Source organism: Rattus norvegicus, chromosome 13 (assembly GCF_021556685.1).
Source record: "Rattus norvegicus strain SHRSP/BbbUtx chromosome 13, alternate assembly SHRSP_T2T, whole genome shotgun sequence".
Taxonomy (NCBI): Eukaryota; Metazoa; Chordata; class Mammalia; order Rodentia; family Muridae; genus Rattus; species Rattus norvegicus.
In genome coordinates, this window is record NC_141546.1 from 94,567,644 (window position 1) to 94,593,140 (window position 25,497).

Consider the following 25,497-nt stretch of genomic DNA (forward strand, 5'->3'; position numbering starts at 1 on the left):
TTGGCCCTCGTCTTCGTCTTCGGTTGAGACAGAATCTAGAACCTGTCAAATCTCAAAACCATGGCCAGCTACCATGCCTCCACGAAAGGCCCCCTGCTGACCCCCACTGTCTGGCAGAGGCATGGGGCCACTCACATGAGTATATGAGGGCAGGAAATATGGGCTCGTTTCTTTCCTGGGCAGTTTCCACCAGCATCCTCAGTGGCCCTTTGGGGCACAGCACAGCCACGAGATCTGGGAAAACAGAGACATTCTTGTTATTTCCAAGCAGTGCAGAGAGGCACCACCCCCCCACCCTTCCCACCCCTCCCCCCCGCCCCCCACCACCTCCCCCACTCCCGCTCCACCATCACCCGGAACCTAAGTGAGCTCCGGGTCACCTTGCTGCTGGACTAGGGTCTCAAGCCCACCAGTCCAGTTTGCACTGGCTGGAGCCGAAGCCGGTAGCTGCGGAGTTGGGAGAGCGAGGTGCTGAGACCCAGAAGACAGGCTTGGGAGTCTTACTTCCTGAAGTCTCAGATTTCTCATCCTTAAAATGGGAGTTGCAGCCCTGGCCAAGGCACTGATGCTACTTCAACAGCAGCCAGCAGTGAAGGAGGCAACAGACTGCTCCACAACGCACTCAGGCCAGGCCTGAGGACTCAGTGGCTCAGTGTGCAGACCGCGCTTGATTAGCGTGTGTGCAGTTGTGGGGCAGTGGGAGTGGTCACTTGGGGTCTGTGCTTCGAGTGTCACAGAGGGAGACCCTGTGGGAAGGCCTTCTTCCTTAGGACAGGAGGGGAAAGCCGTCCTGCCTGCCGTCCTACTTGTTATAATTTGAATGTGATGGCTTGGATATGTTTGGCCCAGGGAGTGGCACCATTAGGAGGTGTGGCCTTGTTGAAGAAGGTGTGTCACTGTGGATGTGGGCTTTAAGACCCTCATCCTTGCTGCCTGGAAGCCTTCTCCTAGCAGCCTTCAGATGAAGATGTAGAACTCTCAGCTCCTCCTGCACCACGCCTGCCTGGACACTGCCATGTTCCCACCTTGTGATAATGGACTGAACCTCTGTACCTGTAAGTCAGCCCCAATTAAATGTTGTCCTTATAAGAGTTGCTTTGGTCATGGTACCTGTTCACAGCAATAAAACCCTAACTAAGACACTCATGTTTTGAATGCTTAATCCCTAGCTGGTGACACTATTTTAGGGGGCTTTGGGATCATTAGGAGGTAGGGGCTAGCTAAGGGATGCAGATCACTAGGGGCGGCCTTTTGAAAGTTAGCCCTGTCCCTAGCTCTGGTAAACTTCCTGCTTCCTGGTCCATTGCAAGATGCCTGTCACTTGCTCTTACTGAGCCATCCCCCTGCCTTCTCTCCTATGATGGACTGACACCCTCAAACACTGGGAGCCCAAATAAATCTTTCTTCTCTTACATTGCTTCTGTCCATTGCTTTGGTCACGGCCACTCAAGAATACTTGCGACACCATTCCATCAATGAGCCAGATCCACCCCAGTTCCCACCAGGCCCAAGCCACCTACCGTACACAGAGATGGCGCCCAAGATGACCCAAGCGGACCACTCCGGCAGGTACTTGATGAACACCAGGGCCATGAGTGCGCTGATCACAATGAGGTAAGCCTGCTGGAGCACCAGGGGACCCTTCCAGTGGATGCACACCATGCCCACTGCCCCGAAGTTCCAGACAGCCAGGAACAGTGTGGGGTAGTCCATGGCCACATTGTAGGTCTTGAACACTTCCCTGTGGGCCCAAAGTGGAACAGGGTATAGGACACTTGGGGGTCGGGGGGTGCCACACCCTAAGTTGTTTGACACCCCCTAATCCTCACCCATTAATCCCCAATCTAGGTTTAATTTACAACATTCCCGTCTTCCAAGTCCATAAACCCCACGACCCAGTATTGTCTGGACCATGGCAGGGAGTGGGTCACATGACCGTGTGTTGGACCCACTTGGAAAGCTCTGTGCAAAGATGGGGTCCTTTAAAAAGTGTTTCTCTTTGAGCCTTTAGGCTGATGTCCAAAATCAAAGGGCAAAGGGGCAGCTAAATTAGGAAGTATCCCGGCTTATCCACACACACCCTCCCCAAGGAGAACGCAACCTGGAGGGGTTTCCACCTGCTCAGTGTTCTGAGAAGGCTCCACCATCTCAACTCCCTTGGCTTATTTTAAACCAGGGGTCGGGAAAAAGCCTGTGACCGAGTGCAGAGCCTACTCCACTCTCGAAGCCTGGAGGCCAGAGCCTCCAGTGGACTCTTGAGGAAACTTCCCCTGTCCTTCTCAGTCACAGGAGCTCGGTGGCCAGCACTCACCCGAGGTAGATGTAGGTGAACAAGAAGAGGAGCATCAGGGAGGACATGATCAGCCAGCCATGGATGAACTGGACAACAGAAACAGGAGGGCCACTGTAACCCCAGCAGGATGAAGACACTCAACCACATACATCCGTCCATCTGTCCCTCCCTTTGACCACCAAAGGACTGAAATGATGCGGTGCTGCACACCTTTGATCCCAGCACTTGGATCTCTGAGTTCGAGGCCAGCCTGGCTGGCAGAGTGAGCTCCAGGACAAGCAGGGCCACCCAGAGAAATTCCATCTCGGAAAACCAAATGATGGATCCTGAGGAATTAGAATTTCCCTAGGAATTTCACACTTCCAAAAGGAAAACACAAAGCCTGGTACCAGGCAGAGGAACTGGTCTCCAGAGAAGGAATTTCATAACCGTCTGACAGCGTGTTGGGGTAAAAGGGAAGCCCAGGCAAGGGAGGGCAGCACCATGCCTTGGCCAGGACCGCTGAGTTACAACTCTTACCTTCTATTTAATCCCTACCCTCGTGTTAGGAGCTGGGAGCAGGGGTGTCATAGATTTGGGGGGAAGTCATTGGATCTCTTTGTCCCACTTTCCAATGTGACCACATTGAATAAATCTCTCTTTTTTCGCGATTTTACTATTAATTTGAGTTTTTTTTTAATTGGCTTATGGATGACAAGAGGCCAAACCTGGCTTGTTAGGGCTGCCAGAAGCACGGGTCCTACTGCTAAGTCTGTATGGCAAGCACACAGTATCTGCATAGACTGGAGCCTAGACATCCTTCTCAGTTAGACAGGGAAGGCAGCCCCTCAGAGAGTTCTCCCTCCTCACCTCCAAGTGTCTGGAGGAGGCGAGAGTCCTGCCTGACCCACAGCCTGTGGAAGCCCACTTCTACACTTTTACTGTGTGAACAGGCTGGCAGTCTGGACGTACAGACTCTGCCCTACCTCTGAAGGGAGCTGGCACAGCTGCCATAGGAAGACACCCCAGAGACAGACAGAAGTTAGGTAGGACAGAAGTCAGGGAGCTCACTGGCTGCCGTTAGACGAGTGTCCACGGCGAGCCTCCTGAGGGGCTCGACAGAAAGGAAATCCCGTTCCACTAAGGCACTCCAAGCAGGTCCTCAGGAGAGCTGTCTCTCCTTCCCCAGCTGAGCATGGAGGTCAAGGACAAGACTCAAGCATCAAGAGTAAGACGGGGGCTGGGGATTTAGCTTAGTGGTAGAGCGCTTACCTAGGAAGCGCAAGGCCCTGGGTTCAGTCCCCAGCTCCGGAAAAAAAAGAACCAAAAAAAAAAAAAAAAAAAAAAAAAAAAAAGAGTAAGACGGCACCACTTCCTCCCAGCCCCCACTTCACTTCTAAGGACTTTCCTAGGTCACCAGCTCAGCCCACTGGGTCTCCAGCAGAATCTACCAGGAGGAAGGGCCACAGCTGGGCTGGACACCTTAGAAGGAAGGGAAGGAGTGGCCTCTAGAACCTCCTCGCCCTCTTTATCCCAACTATGACTTCTTTGTCCCAACAAGGTCATCTCGGAACTCCCCAGGGAGCCTAACTGAATGGATGGTCAAGCTACTTCTGTGGGACTGGCCACAGAAGAGTCACTCCCCATGTTGTTCTCTGTAAGTACAAGCAAGTGTCTCCCCCGGCACCCTTCCCTTCCTCTCTCTGAAGTACACATGGGAGCCTTGACTCGTTTGCACAAACAGACTCTACTGATGAGTTAAGCTTCAGTTCAGGAGCATTTCCTGTTACTCCTTTTCAGGGTTCAACCCCATTGGAGCCAGCTGAGCCAATGGCTAACTTCCTCCCCAAACCATAGCCTCCTCTTCTTCTCTTGCTCTATGACCACGCTTGGCCTGTGGCAGCAGCTCTGAACAGGTCACGCCTAGCTCCACGTCCTAGCGGTCTTCAATGTTTCAAAGCCTGCCACCTAAAACCAGTGTCTAAAAGTTGATGGCAGGGTTAGGTCTAGTAATACAGGTCTGTTTAGCTAGTGAAGCTGAGGCAGGAGGGTTGCCTGCCTAACTTAGCAAGGCCTCTAATTACAGAAAGTTATAGAGAGTGGGCTGGAGAGATGGCACAGAGTGTTAAGGGTGCTCACTGCCAAGCCTGACCTGAGTTTGATCCCTGGAACCCACATGATAAAAGAGAGCTGACTCTTGACCAGGGCAGCCACACGCCCCCCCCCCCCCTTCCAATCCAGGGTACGGCTCAGCGGTGCAGCATTTGACGAGCTCTAACAAGGTCAGACCTTCTATCCCTATTTGGGGAGCTTGAGGTGCGGGAGGCACAACACCTTGGGGGACGATGTTGTCTATAACTAGGGTCACATGGATGTGACTCTTTCAGTGCTCCATGGGACGACTCAAGATCTAGAGGAGAATCCAACCCACAGGCTTCTCAGGGCCAGAAGACCGTGACACGGCACGCGAGCTCGCATCTAACGGGAGAGGGAAGGTTAAGGCTTGGGAGAAAGTCTTGGGGGGTGAGGGAGTCTAGAACTTCAGAAGAAGCAGGATGAACTTCAGAGCAGGAAAGTGTGTCAGAGACACCGCGACGAGGGACACAGAAGGCAGTGGGGGCGGGGCATATGGGTTAGAAGTCAGCATTAGGTCATCGACCCCGCAGAGCCAGGGAGCGGACGGTCAGGGCGAAGGTGGAGGGGTGGAGGGTCACAGGCCTCACCTTGTAACAGCGATATTTGTAGAGTACCACTAGGAAGATAGTCATGACCACAATGACGCTGATCATGATCAGAGTGTTCAGCACGGAGTTGAGGAGCCGCTGGCCCACAGAGGGTGTGTCCTCGGTGAAGGGCGTGTAGATGCTGAAGAAGTCACCAGAAGAGACTCAGTACCTGCTGCCCTGGGACACTCACAGCTCAGCAACACACACATGCACACACACACACACACACACACACATACACACACACACACACACTCTCTCTCTCTCTCTCACACACACACACACACACACACACACACTCTCTCTCACACACACACACACACACACACACACACACACACACACACACACACACACCACACCCTACCGAGGCAGTGAGCCCCTCCAGGCTGACCATGGAGCTCCTAGAAACGCCACACTGCTCCATTAGAGCCCTTGCACTGGCTGGGCCCTGATGGGGCCATCACTATCTGTGTGAGTGGCTTCTGCCTCTTGGTCAGTGACTCGCAGTGCTCTGAACCATCATGGCAGAAATGACAGACTGCAGCACCTCATTGAGACCTCGCTCCTCCACTTGACTCCTACCTCCAGGCCCTCAGCTCTGGCTCCTACCGATGAGACTGGCTGCCTGCTTCTCCATGTGATGATTACTTCTGATTGTCAATGTGAGTGGATCTGGAATCAACTAAGCAGGCCTTAGGGTGGATCTGTGAGGGCATTTCTAGGAAGGAGTAACCCACCCTGGGTGCACAACTCCTTCCATTGTCAGCCTAGGTAGAAAGAAGTTAGAGGGAAGCAGTGCTCTTTGCCTGCCTGCCTTTGTCACTCCTTGCCAGTGAGCACATCTACTCTATGATTGAGAACCTCTTCAGCATACAGATAGCCATTGTCAGACTACCTAGCCTTTATTGTATAAGCCAATCTAATATATCCTTTCTCATAATACACATTCATTGGTCCCGTTCCTCCAGGGAACCCCAACAATACCCTCCATTGACGTTTTGCAGCCTAAGACTCCCGCACCCTCTTCTCCTACAACTGCAGGTACAGGTACTGGCCCAACTCTGGAAGTAATTCATAGGCACCTTGTTCTTCCTAGCTTGAATGCCAGGAGCTATACCTGCACATCCATCTCTTGTTTCTTGAGTCTCCCACAGGCTACAAGCTTCTTAGGGGTGGGAACTTTCCTGCCTCCACTTTCCTAAAAAGTAAAAAGGGATTCAAATGTGCTTGGCAGGGGCTGGGGATTTAGCTCAGTGGTAGAGCGCTTACCTAGGAAGCGCAAGGCCCTGGGTTCGGTCCCCAGCTCCGAAAAAAAGAACCAAAAAAAAAAAAAAATGTGCTTGGCAATGAGGAGTCCATGAGGGGAGAGAGGGGAGAGTGCTGGGGTTAGGGAATCTCACAGTTCTCTGTATTATATTTATTAAAGTAATAAAAGGGCCTAATGAGTCCTCATCATCTGCTAGAAATGTGCTAAGACGTCACTGGGTTCAACCCTGTCATCTCATACCTAAGGGAGCAGAGACCCAGACAGGACGGGACTCGCCTGAAGTCATAGACACAGTGGGCCAGGACCAGGTACACGGAGTTCAGGGCTACGGTACCAGAGCTGGCCTCTGGTCAGATCCCACTTAGCCTTTGGTGAGTACTGTGTGACACTTCATGTGTGTTAGCCGGCTCATTCTCCAGGTACCCCCCACAATTGAACCCATGAAACATAGAAATAGAGGCAGAAATGAAAACAGGTCAGACATACATCCAGACTGAAGGCAGCGAGTGTGGCCGGGTATAGGCCAGAGTCCCTGCCATTGCTCTGCAGAGCTATAGCACAGTAGAACAGACCCCAACCTCCCGATGCCAGCTGGGCCCCCAACTCACAGCTGCCCGTTCTTCTCCGTGTAGAAACGCACGGACTTGATGGTGGCCACCACCACAATCATGCACAGCGTGACAGGCACGAACAGCATGATCACGTGCTTCGCCCCATACTTGAGGGTCAGCTCCTCCTCCAGGCCCGATGGTCGCCCAGGAACCCCACTGCAGGCATAGTGGTCCGGGTCCTCCTCACAGTCGTCCTCGTTCTCCTGGCTCCTCTGTGGGAAAACACAGTGAGGGCCGCAGAGGCTCCTATGGTGAGCTGCTGACATCCTGCAGGGGCTTTTGGAGGTAGACCCAGGAAGGCAAATGTGGCTTTCTAGATGTGAGAGCAGTCTAGAGTGTGAGCTCTGATTAAGGTCTCGGGATATAAAAACAAGCTTAGGAGGACAGCGGTGGAGAAGGTTAGCGCTAGCCTGCATAGCCACAGAAGGGCACATCAAAGACCCTTGCTCTTCCCAAGGACAGGAAGGCTACTAACTGACATGGCCTTAGTGGTCCAGGAGGAGACAGGCTAGGGAAGAGATGGGGAAACAGATCAAACATTTTGCTTGACTAACTAGGAGACCCAGCACTTCTTTGAGCATCGAAACTCATGGCTGCTTCAGTACCAGCTTTCCACAAGGGGAGCTCCGACCTAGCTGCTCACTTGACACCAAGGAGAAAAGAAATCTAATAGATAAGACAAGAAACTCCTGGAAACAGGCTGTTAATGACCTTGAACTGTGAACCCACCGAGGCTGGGAGGCTATGCTGAAGAGGAGGAGAAAGGGCTCAGGCAGCAAGGTTGAGGAGAAATGCCTTCCGGGCATAGAAAGGCTTTTCGATGAATAGAATCAGGTCCACAAAAGCTCAGATGTGATATGCCTGACCAAGAGGGAGATGGCCAAGCTGACTAAGTGACTCTACCCATCTTCTGACCTGAGGCTGCGGCAGCACAAGTCACAGTGCAGCTATATCTATGGGTCACGGTGCAGCTATGTCTCCCAGTACTGAAGTCAGGCCAGACTCAGGCCAACCCAGCAGGTGGTTACCCATCTGGCTACCTACCTGAACCCTTCCCTGAGGGTAGCCCTTCCTCCTGTTATCTCAATGTTTCTGTGTCATTGGTGCGTCCCAGAATCACAGTACCTGGGAACAGCAGCCTGCATCTGAAAGGCAGGTGAGGGGTAGGAGGCAAGGGAGATATGCCCAGCCGGCCTGCGCTGCACACTGTGATCGTGTGGTCTAGACAAAGCCCTTACACATAGAAGACGCAGATACATTGTAGCCAGATGATAGCGCTCTGGCCAGACCACGGGAGTCAGCTTTCTCTCTCTCTCTCTCTCTCTCTCTCTCTCTCTCTCTCTCTCTCTCTCTCTCTCTGTCCATATACATGTGTGTGTGTGTGTGTGTGTGTATGTATGTATGTATGTATGTATGTATGTATGTATGTATGTATGTTTAACAAGATAATTCAACTTATGGACAAAATGGCCTAGAGGGCTCAGTCTGGGATGGATTAGCCCTGTTGCTCTGAGCTTGTGGTAACCATACTGCGGAAGAAAACATGGAGAGGTGCAAGCTGCTCACCTCACAGTCAGGATACAGACTAGGCTAGGAGGAAGGAGTCCAGTGACTTGCTGCTCTCCACAAGGTTCCATTCCTTAAAGAGTCTACGACTTCTCAATCATGACACACTAGGGACCAAACTTTCAGCACAAAGGTCTTGGGGAGACATCTCAGATCCAACTTCAGCAACCCGTAAGACACAGGAGGGGGCTTAGTGAAAAGACTTGAGTTCAGCTGCTAACATCCCTGTCAGTAAGCTCACAAGTGCTCATTACTCCAGCTCCAGGGGCTAGGACACCCCTTTCTGACCTCCATGGGTACCTCAGCTTATATGCATATACCTCCACAGAGGTTATATACATTAATAAACATAATTAAAAATAAAAAAGACAGGAACCCCATGGCCCTGTTTTAAGACCCACAATTGCTGGGGGACCTACCCACTGTGAGGGACCTACCCACTGGGCAGTGTTCTCTCCATCCTCTGGGCCTGGCCTGCTGTCCTGGCAGGAACGTGATGTAGGGCTCTCGGCTGACATCAAGGACGTCCGCTCATCGCACACCTCTTCCTCGCTATCAGAGGCCATGAATGTGAGCATGGTCTGGAAAAGAAGCACAGGGACCCTGTTCCTGAAAGGCAAAGGCAGTGTGGGTGCTGGTTGATGGCACGGTGGCTTGAACACCAGGCATAGGTCTTGCCTATAACAAGCTTCCTACGTACACGTCAAACAGCCGCTCAGAACAGGAGTCCTAGAAGCCAGCAAGAGGTCGAGGCAGCCTTGGTTGAGGCTGGCTTGAACGGAACTCCTATCATATGGAGCAAGACGTCCAGTTAGGAAAGTCAGGGTCACTCTGCACTGTCAGCATGTTTGTTCAATCAATACACATCTGTGCGAAATCTTCCGTGCTTGGCTCTGGAGTCATAGCCTTGAATAAGAAGCCCTCTTGTCCAGTAAGAACAAAAAGCATCATCCAATCTAACAAATGACATGTCACCAGAGGATGAAGGAACTTGAAGCTGGTGACTGTGAGGGGAAGGACAGTGGTCAAGAGGAAGTGTCCTGATGGGGGAGACACCCTGAGGCCTGTTCTTTGTGGAAAGCTTGTCCCCCGATTAGTCACTCTTAGAATTCATGTGATCTTCAAGTGATTAGGGTCCCTTCACCAAGGCAGGGCCTGTGGCTGCCACTCTGAAGACAGCCTTCCTGGCTCCGGCCTGGATAACTCTTATAAGGACTTCCCTCAGTCTGCCGTTACAGAGATGGTACAGTGCCTGCCTTTGTTTACCTCCCTGACTGGACCTACTATAAAGGCACCCTGTCCTCACAGAGCCCAGAGCCCCCAGATGCTGCTTCTTGGGGTCTACCAGACATTAGGAGTGGGAAAACAGCTGCAGAAGACGACAGGCACAAGGTGGTGAGGACCATGCACCCTCCAAGTTCAGAGGAAGTAATGTGGAGGGGCTCCTTAGAGCTCAGTATCTTGGGTCTTGAGGACTGAGAAGGGCAGGGAGTGGGCCAGAAAGGTGTATGAGCTGAGATGGACGGAGACAGAACGTTCTGAAAAGATGTAACTATTCACGTGCTATGAACAGGATGGATATCTAACACCATCTTGCCTCAGTATGATGGTGGGATCAGGGAAGGGCCTGAGTGTCTGACCAAGGGGAAAGGAGCTTAATTAGCCCAGGTATCTCCTAGGAGGAGAGAAGAGAAACGCCCTTTTATGGAGGTTACACACAGCATGGCAGGTCCTAGATGGTGGGTCTACTGCCCTAATACTTGGCCTTAGCTGCTAGTTCTCAGAAGTAGCTCTGTGCCCTGGAGCCTAGGCTTTGGAAGAAGAGTCCACACCTGAGAACACAGTTTCAGGGGACGCAGCTTCAAAGGACAACTTGCCATGAGAGATGGGGAAATCTTAGCCAGGCAGGAGTCTTCAAGACTGTAAGGCCCCCTGTTCTGTTCTGTCATATCTTAAACATATACCCACCGGACCTGAGGTCTCTTCACTACCCCTTCCAGCAACAGTGAATTCTCCTCTCACAGATATCTAGATCAGGGTTGTGCCTCGGTGGCACAGCCTGGCATGCCTGAGGCCTTGGCTGTCACCCACGGCCCCACATCAAGGCTGTCCTTAAGCCTGGGTATTCTGCTGCTGGTTTCTTTAACACCGCACTGGGTAGGCTATTACCTCAGCGACAACACCGTTCCAGAGTTTATTCTGGCTCTCAGCTCATCAGACAGGCGCCTCACGGTGGGAGGAGCTTGACGCAGCTGTCAGTCACATCTCACCTACGGTTAGGGGGGCAGAGGGTGAGGAACCGATGCTGCTGCTCAGGTCTGTCCTCCACACACACAGTCGAGGGGACAGCGCCACCCACAATGAGCTTGTCTTCACACCCCAGTTAGCAAAATCCAGACAATTCCCAGAGGCTCCTCTCCTAGGCCACTGTAGATTCTGCCAAGTCCACGTTAACTATCACAGCTGTAAATCGGAAGTGTGGCTCCCTAAGCACTCCTCTAGCCCAGTGTCCGGGACACGCATTTGGAGACGGCATCCCTACACATGCACCCTTGGCCTCCCTGGCTTGGGTCTGACTCAGGAAGACAAGGGAGCCCCTTACCCAGTGCGCCTCCCACTCTTGTGACCGTAGGGATGAAGGTGTAAACCGTGCAGCCCTTACTCCAGGACACAGGACCTGGTCAGACAGCAACTGGGAAGAGAGGGGTGAGAGCTTCTCAGACTAGCAAAGTCGCCTATGGAGAAAGAGGGCTGGAAGAACTGGGCATATGATGCAGGGGACGGAAGGGTGTATGGAGATAAAATGTCTGTACAGAACCCCAAAGCTATGCAAAGAGTTGGACCTTTTAGATCCGGAAATGCTACATCTAGGAATTTTATCTAAGAAAAAACATCCATACAAAAATATGTGCTGTAGTCATCTGTTATCATAGAAAGTAAAAACGACTGAAATTTCTGCCTCTCTTCTCCAGTACAGGAACTCAATCCCCCTCGCCCCGCTTATCTGCAATTCTGCTTCCTGTGGTTATAGTTATCAGTGGTCAAGAATGTGAAGTGGAAAATTCCAGAGTAATCAATCCGTACGTTTTAGATAGCTTCCCTACAGTGTACTGCTGTTATTGCTGGGTTGTTGCTATTAATCTTTTGCTGTGCCAAATTTATGAATTCAACTATCATAAATATGTATGTTCAGGAACTAAACCAAAACAGAACACAGTTCACACAGGATCTGGTATTCAGCACCACTTCGGGCTATCCAACTATCCGATGAGGACTACTGCAGGAGCACCAAAGTCTTACTTGGAAGAATACTTAGTAGGGCTGGGGATTTAGCTCAGTGGCAGCGCGCTTGCCTGGCAAGCACAAGGCCCTGGGTTCAGTCCTCAGCTCCAGGGTGGGTGGAGCGGGTGGGTGGAGCGAGCGAGCTAGCGAGCGAGAGGGCTGAGCCTGCGGGGAGGGAGGGGGATTAAGAATACTGAGTAACAGGGGTTGGGGATTTAGCTCAGTGGTAGAGTGTTTGCCTAGGAAGCGCAAGGCCCTGGGTTCGGTCCCCAGCTCCGGAAAGAAAAAAAAAAAGAATACTGAGTAACAATTAAGTGATGTTAAATTGAACAGAACGGCAATATTCTTAGAAACGTCTGAACTGCGCGTGCGCATGCGTGTGTATACACACACACACACACACACACACACACACACGGCTGGTAAAACTATTACAAAATATTAAAGGTCATTGCTTTCTGGGTAGATTATGGGTGATTCTTGGCCTCGTATTTTTCTGCATTTCTCGATTTTATTTATTTTCACACAGGGCTTCGTGTATCCCTGACTGACTTCTACCTCACTATCTGGCTAAGGATGGCTCTGAACTTCTGACCCTTCTGCCTCCACCTCTCAAGTGCTTGGATCACAGGCATGAACCACTACATCCAGTTCACGTTGCGCTAGGGGTACAACCCAGGGCCCGCATGCTAGGCAAGTTACATCTCCAGGTCCACACCCCACACTCCCCGTCTTTAATAACCAATATGCATGCTAGACAAGTGCTTTATGGAGTTACATCTCCAGCTTCCTCACCACCACCCTCGCTTTTAATAATCAATACGAATTGTATCTTCAACCTACTTTTGTTTTTTTTTGTTTTTGTTTTTGTTTTTTCTTTTGACATAAGGTTTCACTAAGTAAGCCTGGTTAGTCTGGAACTGGATGGGTAAACCAAGCTCACCTGGGATTCTGGCTTCTGCCTCCAGAGTGCTGGGATTAAAGGCCCATGCCACAGTACCTAACAAGCCACTGGTTTGTAAAAGGACACACTAGGCATCAACACACAGGGTTTCCTCTACCTGAAGAATCGCCTGCCTGACCGGGGCGGGGGCAGGGGGTGAAGGTGGGGGAGTGGTGGGGTGACAAATGAGAATACAGGAAGCCAGTGACTTGATCTCCAGATCCCTGGGGGTGGGGAGTGGGGGAACGGGTGCTTCTTCCACTCCCTTTAGACTCCCTACGGGCCGGTCTGCAATGCCTTGGTGTCTGCTCTTTAGCCTGAGAGCAGTAAAATCCTTAGAGGGGAAAATCACATGCGAATGAGCACAGAAAAACAACAGCGTGGATCCTCATCAGAGCGATGCCCACAGGTCCGGGGGAGCCTGACTCAGCACAGGCGGTGATGGGCACGGAGCCTGGCCATTGCTGACATTAGCCGAGCTGCACATCCCCGGGGTCCACAGGAAGCACAGAGGGGCTGACAGGGAAGTGTGGACGGAGTGCAGAGGACGACAGCCAGTTCAGGAAGCCCTGCCGCGCCGGCACTGTGGCTCTGGGATTAAGTACCTACCCTCTGCCTACTTTGATTGGCTGAACTAAGAAGTTCCCTGACCGGCTCCCGCAATTATCAAAGAAACCAGGTGACCCAATTTTCTCAAACCTGCTTTTCTACAGTGGAGAGAGGCAAAGGATTGCCCTAACGTTTAAAATCAGTGACCCTGGCAGGAAAGAGACTTTGGAACGCCACAGAATATTCTAGCACCCCTTGGAAAACAATATTCTAAAAGTGAACTGGCAACTCTGGGCCACAAACATGTCTGTCTATAGAGAGGTTAGGACTCCCTGATACTTTTCCAAAGGGCCAACAGAACAATGTCCTTATCTTTCAAAAGGTCACCTTCTGTGGTCACATGGCTACTTCCCAGAATTTCCACTACCCCTGGAAAGTCCCGGTGTTCCTCTACACTGGGGAAGGGCTTCCCTCAATCAGGCAACGCCCTGCGACATCTCACAGATTCCAGACCCTTACAGATTCTAACCCTTAGCGCCTGACCAAGTATTGGGCTGGTCTACCTGGCACTTGCTGAATGGTTCTACTGGATTTGGGGAGACCCCAGGCAGGGCTGGAGTTAGAGAGCCAGACCCCAGACCCCAGACCATCAGGTGGCTTATGGTCTGGATTAAACTCCATTACCTATTTCTCTCTTGAAGTACCTGGGTTGGGGCAACTTTTCTCATGTCATGAAGTAGCCTGGGAGATGGGTAGTTAAGGGGGAGAGATAGGGAGAGTGCCCCTAGCAAACCACCCCACCCTCAAGTAAAAACTAGAATTTTTTCCTTTGTTTTTAGACAGGTCTCTCTGGCTGTCCTGGAATTTGCTCTGTAGACCAGGCAGGTTGGCCTCGAACTCAAGAGATCTGCCTGCCTCTGTCTTTCAAGTGCTGGGATTAAAGGAGTGCACCACCACCGATGGGTGCAGAATATTTTTTTCTTTAAATGAGACACAGCAGCCAGTGGTCGCATAGATTAGTGCGACATGAACTACACTTCCTGGGTAGCTTCTAGCCATGCACGGTGCCAGGAGCTATTTCCTCCTCAAAGGTCAGAAGAATGGGCTACCTTGTAAGGTTGGGAAAACAGGTGTGAGGCCTCTAGTCACAGTGGCTATTCAATAAATCCCCATCTATTCCCCTCAATGGAGACAGGAGGGGACACTGAGAGGGGATTAACAAAGCCAACAGGTGCCCTTCTTTGGAAGCTAGGGAACTGCTAAGCCACCAGACTCAGGAACTGGTACAAAGGCCGGGCCCCAGGGAGATCCTGTTTCCATCCAGCCTCAGCCTGACAATGGGGACATTTTGTCAAAGGAACAGTCACGTCCATGGATGATGTCAAAGCTAGATTGAATACCTTAAGAGCCATTAGTTGGTTCCCCATTTCATAGTTCAGGAAACCTCAGTCCAGGGTTGCAGGATGGAGCGAGAGTCAGATAAGGACCAGTTTACAGGTCTCTAAACTGCCCACAGAACAATGTCATCTCCCATCCAGTCAGGCCTGCCAGGTTCCTGCAGAGGCCAGGTAACCATTCACCCCCATACCCACACCCCTGGCTCCTCGAGAATGTTCTCATGTTGGGCTGGGGATTTAGCTCAGTGGTAGAGCGCTTACCTAGGAAGCGCAAGGCCCTGGGTTCGGTCCCCAGCTCCGAAAAAAAAAAAAAAAAAGAGAATGTTCTCATGCATTTAGATGTTATGCACCTTTACTGTGGAGCAGGATGCATCTAGAAATGGCCCCGGCCCACTCCCAGATCGTGCCGGCTCAAACCCCTCAATAAAGCCTGTCTTACACCCTCCCATCTCCAGACCCACTCACTCCCTGAAGGTCTGTGAGGCTCAGGGGTGGACCCGCCAGCTCTTAGCAATGAGGGAAGAAGGTACTGATTTTCTGGTTCAGTTCAAAAGACAAGTGGAAAAGGGTTCTGTTATGGGGCTGGTAAAAAAAAAAATAAAGACATTTTCAATGACTTGTCACACCTACCAAATCTGGTTTTTCAAGACGTTTCAGGTAGCTTTCTGTTCCTAAAACATCTGAAATACACTTTCCATTTACAGTTTGCTTCATCCTCATAACCTGGTCCAGGGCCCACCAGCTTTGGGTCTGTGGCACAACAAAACTTCTCGACTCAGGCCCAGAAGGTGAGGGTGGTAACAGCTTCACATCTCTAGTGACCAGACCCGCTACCAACCCCCAGCCCCAGCCCCTGAAATGCCCAAAGCAGTTATTCCCCGGCTGATGGGGAAAGGATGTCTTCTAAAGACATGTTTTTAGAATAAGTATGTATTACTTGATTTTAAAAACCATGTGGGACTTTCTGGCTGAGGTGCACTAGGAAGGCGGTCAGCATCCACATTCCCTTCATCTGCAAAGATGAACAAAACAAACCGCCTGTTCTCTCCATCAAGGGAGAGGCCACGGTGAGAGCTGTCTCCCTGAGGAGGCCTTATCTTTCCTGAGGATTGACATGGCATTTTTTTCTTTCTCCAAACTCTTCAGGTAGTAGTGTTACCATCCCTAATCCCAGGGAGGAGAGACTGCATGTGGACTACGCACCTCTCCCGGGCGGTCACAGCCCAGGGCAGGTGAGAAGACATCAACAGAAACCTTTGCCTTCTGCTGGGTCCCAGCTGATCAGAGGCTCAACCTTAAAGAAACAGCTAAAATACAGCCAGAGGTTTTTGTTAGAAAGATCCATGTGACCTACACAGACCACACACTGTACACACCACACACACTACACACACACTCACAAACACACACAACACACACACCCACACACACCCACACACCACACACACACCACATGCACACACACCCACACACCACATGCACATACACCCACACACACATACATATACACACATACACCCCCCCCACATACACCACACATACACACAAACACACCACACACACAGAGTGTTAATGGTTACTTCTCTCTCTCTCACTTTAGTTTTCTTTTTTTTTTCTTACTGTAGCCAGGATGACTTAGTTTTGGTCCTTTTGTTTGTTTGTTTGTTTTGCTTCGGTTTGGTTTGGTTTGGTTTGGTTTTCTAATGAGAGAAAGGCTCTATTAGAGCCAGGATGACATTAAACTCCAGATCTTCCAGCCTCTCTGCCTTCAAGCACTCGCATCACAGGGACTTGGGGTTGGCCTTAACTCAGAGATCTACCTGTCTTGCAGTATGATTTTTTTCTTGGGGGGAAGGGGTGGGGTGCTGTTAAGCTGGAAAAATGGCACTTTTCTAGAATCAAAAGCAGTGGGGGAGGGAAGCTGAGGCAGGAAAATGGCCATTAATTTAAGGCCTCCCTTGGCTACATACAGAGTACCAAACCACCCAGGGCTACACAGCAAAACCCTGTCTCAAACTGCGAAACAATTTCTCTCCCAGGCTCTCAGGAAGTCCTTACCGAAGACCTCACAGAGATGTTCTGGATAGCAGTTTGGACACAGGTAAGAGATGACAGAACAAGCCAGTGTACAACTCCAAAGGTACAGACAATACATGTAGCAGTGTCCAAACCGTGTGCTGACAGACTGTAGGGCCACACAGCTGGGCCCCCATCCCTGACCCCGCACCCCAGAACCCAGGTTCCTAACTTTAAAGGAGTCATAGTAACTGTCTCAGTGTTCCTTTAGCTCTGTTCAGTGACTTAACAGTTGTTGTTGTATGGTTGGCTGACTGGTTTTTTGAGATAGTGTCTCACTATGGGGCTCAAATTGGCCTGAAACTCACTACACAGCCCATGCTTGTCTCGAATTCACAGCAGTTCTCTTGCTTCCGTGATTATGCACTGGGATCATAGACACGAGCTATCACATTACTTAAGTTCTCTTTAAAAATTAAATCGTATCTTATGTGTACAGGTATTTTGTCTGTATGTCTGTCTGCTTAGCACAGATATGTCTGTACAGTACATTTGTGCCTGGTATTCACAGAGGTTAAAAAAAGAAAGAGGTTCTCCTAGAATTGGAGTTACAGATGGCTGTGGGCCTCCATGTTGAACGTGGGTCCTCTGGAAGTGAAGCCAGTGCTCTTAACTGCTGAGCCGTCTCTCTGGCCACATTACTATGGTTTTAAGGTAACTGTGATAACCATTGGACAAAATGGCTTTTTATCACGAACGTCCAACTCCTAACACATGGGCATGTCACATGGCTATTATCACCAACAACACAGAGAGGCCAAGTCTGGCGAGAGACTCTTACGTGGCAAACTGTGCAGTAGAAGCAGGAGCAGCCACAGAAGGGCCACTGGACAGGGTACGCCTAGACGCTGCCTCAGGCTGACACAGTGGCAGTAGCATTCCTCATCTGAGTCTGTTTCACCTCCTCAGATACCAGAAATATTAATTTCCACATATGAATGGATGCACAACCTATATTTTGGGTGTAGGCACGGGGCATGTCAACATAGTAGGAGACAGTAGTTTCTCCAAACCTGGCAAGCTCAGTCTGCACCTCCACTCACCCACACCCTTTTTTTTTTTGTTATCCCCCAACCCCCGGAGCTGAGGACCGAACCCAGAGCCTTGTGCTTGCTAGGCAAGTACTCTACCACTGAACTAAATCTCCAACTCCTTCCCCACACCCATTCTCTACCAGCTTTCTTCCCATCCTGTACCTCTGCCACCCTTCGCTCTATCCCTGCCAACCCCATTCTAGCCGCTGTCCCAGGGGCTAAGGAATGCACTTGGAGGATCACTGCTAGGCTGAAGTCAGGACGTTGGCCCCTTCACCAACGGAAAACACAGGATCTGTACTGTTTCTCAGGCTCCCACAGAGCCATCCACACACACCTCAAGGGAAACTTGAAGCTTACACACCTGAAGCAACTTACACAGAGCCTTAATTACTGCAAAAGTCTTGGCTGAAGGCCTGTGAGGTTCAGGTGTCCGCAGAGCGACTATTTAAACATCAGGTGCACCTATCCTGGATGATGGAGTCTCTCTGTCTCCAAGAGACTCTTCTGGGGACGGCTATCCGTTCTGAGTTAAATTGGTCCGCATCTGTTCTGATTTAGAGGCGCTGTAAATGGATGCTGTCATTTCAAAACCGTTTATATCTTTAAAGGCAGATACCTAAGCAGGGGTGCTAGGACATTTTATCAAACTGGCAAAGGACTTAGGTCTGGATAGCAGAAACAGAGGCCCAGGCAGCAAGTTCTAAGCCTGGCTCCACAGTATCTTACACAGGAGACCTTGGGCAACCGCACTTTTTAGTTCTGAGAGTTGTTCTCCTCACCCTCCTTTCCCTCCCCTGGCAGGCCGAATGCATGCTTGGCAAACACTCTACCATACAGCTACATCCTCAGTCCTGGGCGCAGTTTCTTCATCAGTGTAATTTAGTGGCAACTAACTCTTGCTTTCAGCTTTAAAGGCCTGATTCTGGGCGTCTCCCTACTGCCTCAAGAGATTTACAAAACACCAAACACCGCTGGTAACAGAACACCAGCCTCAGGCCCTGTCGGGCGCCCCGCTCCTCACACAGGAAATCCTCACTCCCTCGTCATCTATAGCAGAGCCCAGGTAGACCAGATCAGGTCCTGGGTAGCAGGGACCAAAATGCCTGGTGAATACAGCTGTGAGTCCCACGTGCACTGGCCCTTTAATGCCTCACTCCGCGCCTGGGGCTCTGGAGGCAGGAAGGGACGCGAGGGCACTCAGACGCGGTCAGAGGCCCAGAGCTGCTCCCTAAGCTCCTTCGAAGCCCCAGTTCTGGGCCGGACGCACTGCCGCCTCCCCGGCACGTTCTCCTCGCCCCTCCGCCGGCCAGAGGCCGAGATCGACGCAGGGGCCGCAACCTGAAGCCCAGACCCTGGTGCCCCAAGAGGGCAACGGAAGCAGCGGTCAGGGGCTTGCGCACGAAGGGCCTCGCTGCATCCGAGCTCTCCATGCGGCCCGCAACCCGCGATCAGCGACAGGTCCCGGGCCGCACACACCCAGCCCCCGCCCTCGGCTCACCTGCTCCGCCGCGGCGCGGGATAGAGTTTACGCCGCGGACGGAGCGCCTCTCCCAGGCTAGCGCCGGCCCCGCCCACTGCCCCGGTTCGTCCGCGCCTCGGACACGCCCCGGTAGGGACCCACCCACTTCTATGGCTCCGCCCCTGTTCCGTCCCTTGGGCGGTGCCAGGTTCCCCAGTGCACTTGCGCCTTCGCCGGTTTACAGAAAAACACTGAGTGCATTAGGTCCAGGCCTTCTCCGTGTCTTGCCCTGAAGATCGCAACGTCATATTGACATTGAAATTTGAAGTCGGGTAGTGTCTTTTCTTAGGGACCCGGTAGCGCCATGGGGACAAGGGGTGGGTATTTGCTTTGTGTTTTCAGGAGCCTCTGCTGCCCCTCCCTCGGGTTTCATGCACTTTAAAATGGAGTCTAAAGTAAGCTAACACAGTGAGCATTCTCCTGATTGATTTTTTTTAGAGTGCTTCGGCGACATGGGGAGCTCTGGGTAAATATGAACCGGGATAAAATTGCATTGAGACCTAGGAATTTGCCTGGGGCGGGGGCGGGAAGGTGTTGTGATTGCAGGATCTGGAGTCTGTGGAGTGAGTTGAAATTGTCAACAATTTGCCATAGTTGTCATTATCTCAGTAGCTTTATTTCTCCTTTAATTACGGTGAAATTCATATAACATAAAATTGTCACTGTAGGGCTGGGAATGTAGTTCAACAGAGGGCTTGCCTCGCATGCAGGAAGCCCTGAGTTCAATACTCAATTCTGGTGTATGCATGGGTACATAATCCTGTCACTAGAAATCCAAGATCATCCTTAGCTACATAGCAAGTTTGAGGCCAGCCTGGGGCACATTAAAACTTGCCTTTAAAAAAAAAATGTGGCTGGGCAGTCAGTGGTAGTGCTTACCTTTAATCCTAGCACTGGGGAGGCAGAAACAGGCAGATCTCTGAGTTCAAGATCAGACTGGTTTACAGAGTAGCTATAGAGAGACCCTGTCTTCAGTACCACCACCCCTGTAAAAAAAAAAAAGTAGACATTTTAATATAAGACAGTTAGTGAATTCAGTGTGTGCAGATCTGGCTTGTATGGTTGTAAAACAGTCCATTGCTCAAGAAATAAAAGGCAACTGTACAATTGAAAAGTTCATTTCCTACCCCTCTCCCTGACCCTGTTAGCCACCAACCTACTCTGTCTCTGTAGACTTAGTTCAATAGCTTGACATTTTTTCTTAACCCATGGGACGGAGGTCTGAAATCTTCCTCTTCTGCCTGTCTATTTCAGTTCCTTACTCTTTCTGGGCCTTGGTTTCCTCATCTGTGAAAGGACAGTGTGAGAACCTTCAGAGGAGCATAGCGAATTAGAGAGAAATGACAGGGCAGAGGCAGCACGGGTGCTCAACAAATGGTAATTGTTTCCCGCCTCTACCTTTCTTCTCCGTTTGAGGTGGTGTGGTTCCATTTATCCTGTTCGACATTGAAATGACAGATCACAGCTCTCCTCAAAGTCTACTGGCCCTCCCCCTGTAGGGGCACCATCTCTTTCTATTCTGTCCAACACAGGTGACTCATATCAATGAGAGCACCAGCGGCCACATACAAGTTGTAGCCAGAAGTTCTGGACCTCGGGGATGCTCACCACACTTGAGAAAGCCCAGTTGTACTGCAATGGGGGCTTCTTTATTGAACAGGACTCACAACTAACACACACAAGCCACTGTCTCAGTTTGTTCAGGCTGTTATAACAAACCACCATAGGCAGGTAGCATAACAATAAAATTTGTTCTGGAGGCTGGGCAGCCCAAGATCAAGACTGTAGCAGGCTTACTGTCTGGAGAGGACTTGAGTTCTGTTGAGGAGTCCATTCTTACCATTTCAATCATCTAAACTGGCCATTCTCAAACTGTTTGGATTTACAAACTTTCCACGTGTGCTAACCAGCTTCCTGGGGCTGAGAGAAAAGGCCTGGGATGATGAACTTTGAAGGAGGACAGTTGTTTTAGATTCATGATATCAGAAGTTTGAGTCCATGGTCACTTGCCCTTGAGCCTATAGTGATACAGACTATCAATGGCCAAGATGTGGGATAGAAGAAACCTGCTCCACTCACGGTGGCCTAGCTGCAAAGAGAGAGGAAGTGGCTGATATTCCAATGTCTCCCTCAAGGTCTTCAGTGACTAGACTTTCTCTCACTAGGCCTCACTTCTACTCAGAACACTTTGACACCAAATGTTTGTTGGGTGTGGGTTTCACACTAACAACCAATTATCTGGCCTTCTAGACACCAGCAATTGTGATAGTGTACACTTGAATTCAGTTCTGACATTAGCTACCTGAAGTGAGGGCAGATCTCACAAACTAAGAACTTGGTCCCCTGAAACTTATCCCTCCTTCAGAGACAATTTCTAGTCTTTGATAATTTCACCTTTTGGGTTCAATTGGGGGGTTCCTCTGGCCTCCTAGGGATTGAATACAGGGTGACCACTACATTACCTCCTGGCTTAATGCAGAGAAGATATGACCTATAGATTCCATAGGATAGAGCTGAGCAGCCAGGTAAGGATGAGCAGTAGGCCTGCCGTGGTCCTGAGCCCATGAACCTCTTTGTCCCTGCACCATGCCCCTGACACAAGCAAACATTTGCCAGCCTGGAAGCTCTCTGGATTATGCAATTCATGGATTTTTTACTTACTCCTAGTGTTAGGGACTAAAAGGCTTCTCATACACAGTGATGTGTCCTACCCAGACTCTAGCTTAGGGCTTCTGAAGGCAGATTAGGTTTTCCTGGAGGCTTCATGCCATAGGCCTAATTGACTAACCCTATCTTCAGCACCTAGATGGTGGGGCTCAATGCCCCAACTCATAAGTAGCCTCCTTCCATAGCTTCTGCTGCGAGAGTTACCCCTTTGTTTCCTGCCCTGACTTCCCTAGATGCCTGTAAGGCAAACAGACCCTCTCCTCTCCACTCATCTTCAGAGTGTTTGCTCGAAACAACAGAAAGGAAACTGAAACTCCTCGCTTATACACAACCGGGACCTTGCCAGTGTGCAGGTAACAGAGCTGTGACATCACGTCAGCATGGCACCCAGTTCTGCCTTCCCGAGTTAGACCTCTATTCTCCAGCTCGAAGGAAGACAGGAGGTAGCTAATGAGTGCAGGTTCCCTCACACAGCAAGGAGCACACACTGAGAGCTGTATGACCAATCTTTGGGCACAAACCCATAGACCCCCAGGAGTGCTTACCACCAGCAATTCCAAGCCAGAAACTCGACGCTGGACGAATTCCATCGATAAGTGCTCCTCCCCCACCACTGCCATATCCTGCAACTCTCAGATCTATAGGGTTGGTGCAACTGTGTTATAAACCACTCTGCCTTTCACTCTCTCTTCCCCATTCTCCAAACAGATAGTTTCATTTTTAACGTAGTTTTGAGTCTAGATAAAGCCCTTCCTATAACTAAGGGAGTTTACAGTCTCAGCAGTGGCAGAGGAGTTTACATTTATTCTCCCACAGACAACATCAATCGACCCTGGACAAAATATCGCAAAAACCTATCACTTTCAAGCAACCTATAACGACCCGAACCAGGAAGGAACAGGAGAGTGTCTGACTCCAAAGGAAGGGAATTGAGGTCTCCTTTACAGCTCTCCTCAGGGAATACAGACTGTCTGCGGCAGCTCATGGGTGAGAAGGTAACACTGGTCACAGCTCTGTTGGCTCCGGGGTCCACAGAAGTAGCTGGAGGCTGCCAGAGCGTCTGGAACACTACAAGAGCCAGGGTTAAAACGAAGCCAGCTGCAGAGGGAAGACCCCTCAAATAGGCTAATAATTCTCTCTCAAATCCGTGGCTGCCCCAACGCGAATCACTACGTTACAAAGAGGAGAATGGTGAGAGAGAGAATTCTTCAGGAAGATGCAGCTGTACTATTTATTGGTACATGGACCAAACCAGAAAGCTTCTGCACGTGTGAAGCAAAACCTCGCATTAAGGAAGGAAATCGAAAAAGACACAGGTTAAGAAGCATAGCAGTCCTCTTAGGATTTGATGAAAAACAGTCTCTCTGTGTGTCTCTCTCTGTCTCTGTCTCTGTCTCTGTCTCTGTCTGTCTCTCTGTCTCTCTGTTTCTCTGTCTCTCTCTACATACACACACACACACACACACACACACACACGGACATAGATCTTAATTTAAAAAACACCATGCATAAACATATTGAAAAATGTCAATCCTTTATCTATAAATCCATTATCATCCCAATTAAATTTTTTGGTGGAAAATGACAAGTCAGTTATAAATGTTGAACAGGCTCTAGGTGTGGTACATACCTTAAGTCTTAAGGAGCCAGGAAATCTGTGGGATGGAGACCAGCCTGGTTTAGCAAGCTTGTTTCAGGCCAGCTAGGGTTGTATAGCGAGACCCTATCTCAAAAAAAAAAAAAAAAAAAAAAAAAAGAAAGAAAAGGAAAGAAAAAGAAAATTTTAACAGAAACATATAGCATCTCAATGGCCAAAATTGTTTTGCAATAGTTGGGAGACTCACAGCCTGGTTGCTAGACATCTGCAAAGCTGTGGTAATCAGGGGCAGTAGATAATTGGGCTAAAGGCTGTTGCTGTAAAATTATAAAAAAAAAAATGCTGTCTTTTATCCCTCACTAAGTCCGGCACCTTGGTGCCCCATGATATCTGTTAGATATCCTCATCTCAGTCAGCAAAGCCTCTCACCCGCTTTGCTCCATCCCATATCACACTGCCGATGGCTGCTCTCTGAGCCTGGCAACAATCTCTCTACCCATCTAGTTCCCAAGCCAGGTTGCCACCATGCCAGACATACACATCCTAATTCCATGACAGCCTAGTATCTCTAGCCGCCACATGCTCTCTTAAACTTAAATCTCCACATGAAAGAACACACAATAACCTCTGATCCTATTGATAAGATACAATTGCCTACCTAGACATACAAAGCCCTGTACACATCCATCCCTTAAGAATATTCATAACAACCTGTAAATGTGCAGAGAGGAATCTAACATCCGCCTCCATATTCTCTCAGTTGCTCCTCTCTCTCCGCTCCAGTCTCCTTCTCCTCTCTAAAACTTTTCTCCCGCCCATCCTTCCTTCTCGTCAATGACAGGCTTTGTTCTATCCTTTGTTCAGTTTTTCTTTGAGTTCCTCCCGGGTGCCTGCCTTCACCTGTATAATGACATCATCCTACAAAAGGCAAGTAAGAGAATAGAGAAATTGTAGAGAGATAGCCAGTTGCTTTTTGCCTAAGAGGCTGAGAATATTTGATAGATAAAAGGAAGTCTTTTTTTTTTTTTTCCGGAGCTGGGGACCGAACCCAGGGCCTTGTGCTTCCTAGGCAAGCGCTCTACCACTGAGCTAAATCCCCAACCCCAGGAAGTCTTTTTTAAAAAAATTAATTTGATTTCACTTTTTGTGCATTAGTATTTTGCCTGCATTTTACCACGTGCATGAAGTGCCTGTGGAGGCCAGCAGAGGGCGTCAGACACTCCCCCCCCCCCCGGAAGTGGAGTTACCGACAATTGTGAGCTGCAGTTTTGGTGCTGAGAATTGAACCCAGGTTCCCGGAAAAAGTAGCCATTGCTCTTAACTGTTAAGCCATCTCTTCGGCCCCAAGGAAGTCTTGACAAATGGTGCTGAAATGATTGGATAAATATATAAGCAAAAGGAATCTTGTTCCTCATCCCATAAATCTAAATGTAAATGTTGACGATATAAAGTACTTAGAAAAAAATACGAATAATCCCATGGCCTTGTGTGCACACACATATAAACAAAAAATGAAGCTCAAACCTTTTCCCTTGATCGTCCTTATGAGGTACCTGTTTATTGATATTTTGAACACCTTCTTCAAAGTCTTTGTCCTATGGGAGTCAACTTCTCCCCTCACTTCACCTCCCCTCTCCTGTTTTTTCTTTTCTCCACTCCTCCCCTCCCTTCTCCACCCTCTCCCGCTTGACCATGTATAGCCTCCAAGCACATGTACCTACAGGTATAGAAGCTTCATTTCCATGTGTGTCTCTTCTAGTCATTGGCAGGGTACTCTGTGACCTAAGACTCTAATATAAAAGAGATGTAGAAACAAGGCCTTGGCACCAATAACTAAGCAGAATAGGACAATCCCATTTATGTGACATTTCACATTGAACATAATCTACGTGAAAGACATTACCACAGCGATCCCTATAGAGACTGACTGCAAGGGATACCCAGAACACAGACAGGATTGTGGTATGACATTACTGGGTTAGGGG

General features: G+C 49.9%; 1 protein-coding gene across 23 annotated transcripts in view; it reads right to left on the reverse strand.

Annotated features, from left to right (window-relative positions):
* Psen2 (presenilin 2) overlaps positions 1 to 24,879 on the reverse strand; it is a 31,297-nt gene extending 6,418 nt beyond the window's left edge. For 2 of the 23 annotated variants that reach the window (XM_087581757.1, XM_087581746.1), the window contains exons 1-10: positions 19,228 to 19,256; positions 15,820 to 15,923; positions 11,048 to 11,137; positions 10,615 to 10,715; positions 8,883 to 9,026; positions 6,877 to 7,091; positions 4,996 to 5,137; positions 2,312 to 2,379; positions 1,521 to 1,741; positions 136 to 234 (exon numbers count right to left, since the gene is read on the reverse strand). In XM_087581757.1, the coding sequence (XP_087437883.1) occupies positions 136 to 234; positions 1,521 to 1,741; positions 2,312 to 2,379; positions 4,996 to 5,137; positions 6,877 to 7,091; positions 8,883 to 9,023 (886 nt within the window). In that variant the 5' untranslated portion in view covers positions 9,024 to 9,026; positions 10,615 to 10,715; positions 11,048 to 11,137; positions 15,820 to 15,923; positions 19,228 to 19,256. Of the gene's footprint in view, positions 1 to 135; positions 235 to 1,520; positions 1,742 to 2,311; positions 2,380 to 4,995; positions 5,138 to 6,876; positions 7,092 to 8,882; positions 9,027 to 10,614; positions 10,716 to 11,047; positions 11,138 to 15,819; positions 15,924 to 17,473; positions 17,644 to 18,090; positions 19,257 to 20,127; positions 20,235 to 22,460; positions 22,762 to 23,545; positions 23,639 to 24,223; positions 24,431 to 24,759 lie in introns of those variants that run through there. The other 21 variants (XM_087581758.1, XM_087581749.1, XM_087581755.1 and 18 more) reach the window with 17 other exon arrangements.
* Between the last annotated feature and the right edge of the window lie 618 nt (positions 24,880 to 25,497).